The sequence below is a fragment of the Nicotiana attenuata genome, unplaced genomic scaffold, assembly GCF_001879085.1.
Source record: "Nicotiana attenuata strain UT unplaced genomic scaffold, NIATTr2, whole genome shotgun sequence".
Taxonomy (NCBI): domain Eukaryota; kingdom Viridiplantae; phylum Streptophyta; class Magnoliopsida; order Solanales; family Solanaceae; genus Nicotiana; species Nicotiana attenuata.
The window spans coordinates 1,899-8,897 of NW_017676170.1; the positions used below are offsets into that span (position 1 = coordinate 1,899).

Below are 6,999 nucleotides of genomic sequence, written 5' to 3' on the forward strand. Positions count from 1 at the left end.
TTCTTTTTCAAATGCTTGTCCTCAAAGACCTCAGCATAAGTCACAACTCTCCCTTTTTCCTTTTCCTGCAAAAAAAAAATTAAGTTAGATAAAGTTCAATTGCATCTAGTTAAAATCAAAACAAATATAATAAGAAAGTTACCATTCTCCTTCGATGGGTCTCCATACTAATTGAACCCCCAGTGTGCAATGAGCCACCCGTATTGGAGGCTCGGGCAGCCTTTGCAGCATTGCTCCTCTTCTTAAATTCTTCAGAAGCCCATATCACAATAAGTCTATCCCAAAAGTCTTTTAGCATCCAACCGGGCTTCTCGCTCTTCTCTCGAGCTTTATAAAGGAGAGTTTTAAGCCGATCAACAAAAAACCCAAGAGGAAAAATTTTCGCCAGCTTGTTTAAAGTTAAGCAAATGTTACTCTCCATGTAAGCTAAGTTCTCCACCTTTAATGTGCTAGAACACAACTCCTTGAAAAATAAACTTATCTCAGTAATGGGTTTTCATATTCTATCAGGCAAGGCTTTGAATGCAATAGGCATCAAAGATTCGAGGAAAATGTGACAATCATGGCTCTTCATAGACGTCAACTTCCCTTCTTTCATGTCAACACACCTGGATAAGTTTGACGCATATCCATCAGGCATCCTCAAATTCTTAACCCAATCACAAATCTCTCTTCTCTCATCCAAAGTGAATGTGTAACTGGCCTTGGGCTTCTGAATCTTGTTGTTCAAGTATGTCAGGTATAACTCACTTCGCCTACAATATTCCTTTAAGTCCATCCTAGCCTTCAAGTTATCTTTTGTCTTGTTATTGACATCCATTATTGTATTAAACAAGTTGTCAAAAAAGTTTTTCTCGATATGCATGACATCCAAATTATGCCGAAGAAGATTATGCTTCCAATAAGGTAACTCCCAAAATATGCTCTGTTTAGTCCAATTGTGCGTAACACCATAACCAGGTATCTTATTAGACATTGGAGACTCTGTTACCTTTGGTAGAAACCTAACTCTGTTCCAAATTTCTTCTGGCGACAATGGTGACGGTGGCTCCTCAAAATCAGTTTGGTTCTTCATAAATGCACTAGTATTTCTCCTAAACTCGTGATCTATAGGCAAGAATCGACGGTGGCAGTCAAACCATGTATTCTTTCCTCCATGTTTCAACGTGAATGCTTTTGTGTCTTCCATACAAGTTGGGCAAGCTAACTTTCCTACAGTCGACCACCCGGACAACATTCCATAAGCAGGAAAATCATTTATAGTCCACATCAAAGCAGCACGCAATCTGAAGTTTTGTTTAGTTGATATATCATATGTTTCCACACCTTCATGCCACAATAACTTTAACTCGTCAATTAAAGGTTGCATGTATACATCAATCAAACTTTTCGGATTGCGCGGACCTGGAACAATGCAAGTTAGGAACAAATATGGACTTGTCATACACAGCTCAGGAGGAAGATTATACGGCGTAACAAAAACTGGCCAACATGAATATGGTGCAGCAGAGACGGAAAAGGGAGTGAATCCGTCTGCACATAAACCCAACCTAATGTTTCTTGGTTCACTAGCAAAATCCGGAAACACCCTATCAAAATGCTTCCATGCTTCTCCATCTGACGGATGACACAGAATACCAGGTGGCCTTCTATTTTCATAGTGCCGTTTCATATGAGGAGCAGAGCTCATTGATGCATACAACCTCTTTAGCCTAGGTATAAGGGGTAAGTAATGCATCGCCTTAACTGGAACCTTCTTGCTTTTTGAATTTATGACTTTTTTGTAACGAGGTTGGTTACAAAATTTGCAATTTTCTAAGGCTGCATCATCCTTATAGAATAACATGCAACCTTTCTCACAACAGTCAATCCTCTCTGATGAAAGTCCTAACTTAGAAACCAATTTCTTTGCTGTGTAGAAATCTTTGGGTAGGTCAATTTTATTCGGATTAAGTTCATTCATAAGGCAAATGATAGAGTCTATTCCCGCTTGAGAAATACTTGAATCCGATTTAATACTTAATAATCTAACTGCGACAGACAACTTAGAATGCATTGAGCCTTCATACAATGGATGACTTGCTTCCTGTAATTGTTCATAGAAGCGCTTAGCATCCTCATTTGGTTCAGACTGAGCCTCCGGGTGCATCACAAAAGCATCCCTAACCATTTCACTGAATCGAGAATTTTTAGTATTATTCTCTGCTAATGGGCTACCCTCGCTACCAAAAAATTTTTAAAAATCGACGTTATCAACACTAGCAACATCCTCTCCATGAATAGTCCACACGTAATAGTTTTCCATAAATCCTTTTTTATAAAGATGAACTTTAACAACATCTGGATGTAATAACTTTGCACCCTTGCATTTGACACAAGGGCACCTAATCATCCCTTCATTGAGAAATTCATGAAGTGTTTTCGCTTTAGCCACAAATTCAGCAACCCCTTCTATAAATTCCTCCCTCAATCCACTACGATTAGGATAAGTCCGATTATACATCTATCTACGATATGCAAGCTCCATCTACACAAATAAATCCAAGATATTTAAAATAATATATATTACTTAGTATGATGCCAAACAATTTACTTATAAAAAAAATTGGTTCTTTCAACAACATAAATATATTTTGTGGCCATCCTATAATATTCAAGACTTCAACAACCATTATGTGTTATATATCAACAATATGTTCCCTATGCAAATGAATTATCAAAAATTGTTTGTGGAGACACAGATCATGACTTAAGATATATATATATATATATATTAGCTCCGCCGCTATCACCATATGGCCCATGCATCACTCTGTCTTTTTTTTAAAAATTTATTTGTTGCTATAATAGAGTTTAAAATCCATAACACTAAAATATATATAAATATTACTGATACCATCACAATTTACCCAAAGCTATATTCTATAACTGAAACTACAGCTACCAAATTAAAGCTCTCCTACTAAGCTACTACTTCTCAAGTACGACTACAAGTTTGTGAAGATAAACACTTTGAGATAAGATCAAACGCTTTGAGATACATCCTAAACACATCTCCATAAACATATTCTCAGAAATCAGTTTCCAAGAAAACAACAGGTTGAGGTCAACAACAATGAAGTTACTAGAAGCTTCTTCTTAATTTGCAGAACATTGGTATGAACATAAGCTTAATCGATATATTCAAGATAAGAAAAAGCTTTAAGTTTTTAACTCACAGATACTATGAATTTTCTGGAAATTCAGAGAAAATTCGAGTACAGAGCCGGCTGAAAGAAGCAAAATCAAATTCACACATTCATTCCACTAATTCTGTATGTTAATGTTGAAGAGAAAACATAGAAATAATGCTTCAAAAGTTCACCTTAAATAAGGAAGAAAACTTCATACGGAATCGATGAAATTAAAAGGCACATGCTATACTCTTTTGCTCGGTTGAAAAGAATTTCAAGCACAGGTATGGTGGAAGCAAAATTACAATATGTTTTTTACTTCTTTAACTGATATATACACATGCAAGTGACATGATTTGTTAAGAAATTCGAAATTTTACTATATGACTAAACCCACAAAGTTTCTAGGTTATAAGAAAGAGAGGAACTAACCGAGAAGAGGGAACTTTATAGATTTTCGCACTGATGCCTGCCGTCATCAACTACCGTTTGCCGCCGTCTCCAACCAGTATTTGCCTCCGTCAGTCGATGGTCAGTGGAAGATAAAGTAGAGAGGAAAAAGATAGAGAGAGAGAGAGGTCGCTGAATTGAGGAAAAAGAAATTGGGGAAATTGGAATCTGGTCTCTAATTTTTAATTTGGGTATCCGACTACCGCGGTCACAAAGTGCCAAATATATATATATATATATATATATTTTTTTGTTTAAATTTTATATTTCTGACCGACGCAGTCAGTTCATTTGGTCAACTATTTTTTGACTTTTTACTTTGCGACTGAATTGGTCGCAAATGTAAAGGAGGGATATTTCTCGCGTTGTTCTCCCACTACTTTAGTCGGAATAGCAGTCAATATTATTTTACAAAAATAGATAATAAAATTAAAATTATACTTCGACTACCGCGGTCGCAAATTTAGTCGCATTAGCGACCATTATATATTCAATCGCAAATTTCGGTCAGAAAATAACATTTTTCTAGTAGTGTCTACTGTTCTTGCTGCTGCTTGTAATAGTTTTCCTACTTGTTCTTCTACTTGTATGTCTTCCAATTGTAAATACCGTTCTCCATTGGCTGCTATTGTTACTGATAATCATTGTACATACCACTCTGATTTGAATAAAATGGAGATTTTATGGCATAATAGGTTGGGCATATTCCCTTTGTCAGAATGAAGGATATTTCATCCATTCCATGCAAATTTTCCTCCAAACTGTCTTTTACTTGTTGTATCTGTCCCTTAGCTGGACAACCTAGAATACCCTTTCCTAATAGCTCCATCAAAACTTCTCGTCCCTTCCAACTTGTCCATGTGGATACTTGGGGACCATATAGCACTCATACCTACAATGGGTGCAAATATTTTTTGACTATAGTAGATGATTTCACTAGAGCTACTTGGACTCACCTTATGGGGTCTAAAAGTAATGCTTTTCCTCTGATTAAAGCTTTTGTTGCCATGGTCAAAACACAATTTCAAACTTGCATTCAAACTGTTAGAAGTGATAATGCTCTTGAACTTGGGTCTGGTGCTCTTGTTGGCAAATTCTTTGTTGACAATGGCATTATTCACCAAACATCTTGTCCACACACACCACAATAAAATGGGGTAGTCGAAGAAAGCATAGCCATTTGTTGGAAACCTTTAGAGCTTTACTTTTTCAATCCAAGTTACCTATTAAATTTTGGGGTAATTGTGTCCTCACTACCACTTACCTCATTAATAGATTCCCATTCAAGTTGCTTGCCAATAAAACTCCTTTTGAATTACTCTTTGGGAAACCCCCTTCATATGCTCATATTAGAACCTTGGTTGCTTGTGGTTCTCCACAAATCCTAAGTGTCACAAGGACAAGTTTCAACCTAGAGCTGATCCTTGTGTTTTTCTGGGATATCCCTTGGCTAAGAAAGGTTATAAACTTTACAACCTAGCTTCTAAACTAACCTTTATCTCTAGAGATGTAGTGTTTCATGAGGGTATCTTTCCTTTTGCCTCAGTCTCTCCTTAATCTGTTACTACTACATCACCTTCTTCTTCTGTTCCTTTCTTTTCTGATGACTTTCATTACACCTCTTCTCATGAACCTGATCATGTCTCATCCTCAACACCTATTGCTTCTCCCTCTTCTTCTCCTATTCTTTCTCCTGTGTCTGTTCCTCACTCTGCCCCTATCCTTGAACCTCCTCCTGCTCCTCCTATTGCCCCTAGTCTGTCTCCAGCTCCTGTTAGGAGATCCTCCAGAAATCATGTTACTCCTAGTCATCTTCAACAGTATGTTTGCAGTTTGCCTCCTTCTCTATGTGGCTCCAGTTCTTCTCCCTTATGTTCTCAAAGTTCAGTTAGCATTGCTGGCCTGGAACCCCACTCTTATCATCAGGCAGCTTCTATTCCAGCTTGGCAAGAGGCCATGAGAAAGGAATTTGAGGCTCTTGAGGCTAATGATACTTGGTCCATTGTTGAGTTACCTCCTGGCAAGAAACCCATAGGTTGTAAATGGGTATATAAGATAAAATGTAAGGCTGATGGGTCTATAGAAAGATATAAGGCTAGGTTGGTTGTTAGGGGTGATACACAGGTGGAGGGTGTAGATTTTACTGAAACTTTTTCCCCAGTCATCAAATTTTCTACTGTTAAATGTCTCATTGTTGTGGCTGTAAAAAGGAATTGGTCTATGTTTCAACTTGATGTAAATAATGCATTTTTGCATGGAGACTTGGATGAGGAGGTCTACATGAAATTGCCCCCTAGTTTGTCTGTTGAGAGTGTTACTTCATCTGGTCAGTCTTCTAATTTGGTTTGTCACCTTAAAAAATCTTTGTATGGTTTGAGACAAGCATCTAGGCAATGGTATGCCAAGCTGTCTCATGCTTTGTGTTCTAGGGGTTACTTCCATTCTTTGAATGACTAATCCCTTTTCATTAGAAGATCAGGTGGTTCAACTGTACTTCTTGCCATTTATGTGGATGATATAATACTTACTGGTGATGATTTGGAAGAAATCTATGCTTTGAAACTCTTCTTGGACAATCAGTTCAAAATCAAGGATCTGGGTGTTCTTAACTACTTTCTTGGCATATAAGTGGCATATCTTCCTTCTGGATTATTACTACATCAAAGTAAGTATATCAGAGATCTACTTCATGAATACAATTGTGATATGGTGTCTCCTGTGACTTGTCCTTTGGATTTGAACTCTAAATTCAAGGCTCCCATGGGTGACCCTCTGCCTTCTCCTGACACTTATAGAAGCTTGGTGGGAAAGTTGAATTTTTTGACTCACACGAGGCCTGACCTCTGCTTGCTGTCCAACATCTCAACCAGTTCCTGCAGGCCCCTTGTACTTCCCACATGAAGGCTGCTTTGTATTTACTTCGCTATCTCAAAGGTACTTCTGATGTTGGAGTGTTCTATGGCAATTCTCCATCCCTTTCTTTGTCTGCCTTCGGTGACAGTGACTGGGCTGCTTGCCCAGACACTCGGCGATCAGTCACTGGGTTTTGCATTATTTTGGGGGATTCTCTCATTGGTTGGAAGGCTAAGAAGCAACCAGTTGTCTCCCTTTCTTCTGATGAGGCTGAGTACCGAGCTCTTAGTAAGGTAGTTGCGGAGTTGACTTGGGTTGTTCGCCTTTTATCTGATTTTGGTGTTGCTATATCTTCTGTTGTACCTGTGTTTTGTGACAACCAAGCGGCCATTCATATTGCGAAGAACCCTGTTTTTCATGAGCTGACGAAGCACATTGAATTAGACTGTCATTTTATTCAGAATAAACTTGGTGATGGCCTAATCTCCTTGCATCATGTCCCTACCACTTCTCAGCTCGCCGA

General features: G+C 38.1%; 1 protein-coding gene across 1 annotated transcript; it reads right to left on the reverse strand.

The window, feature by feature from the left end:
- Positions 1 to 496: 496 nt before the first annotated feature.
- Positions 497 to 2,170, reverse strand: LOC109220814. Its single transcript, XM_019385280.1, has one exon. The coding sequence runs from the start codon at positions 2,168 to 2,170 to the stop codon at positions 497 to 499; it is 1,674 nt and encodes a 557-aa protein (XP_019240825.1).
- Positions 2,171 to 6,999: the final 4,829 nt, after the last annotated feature.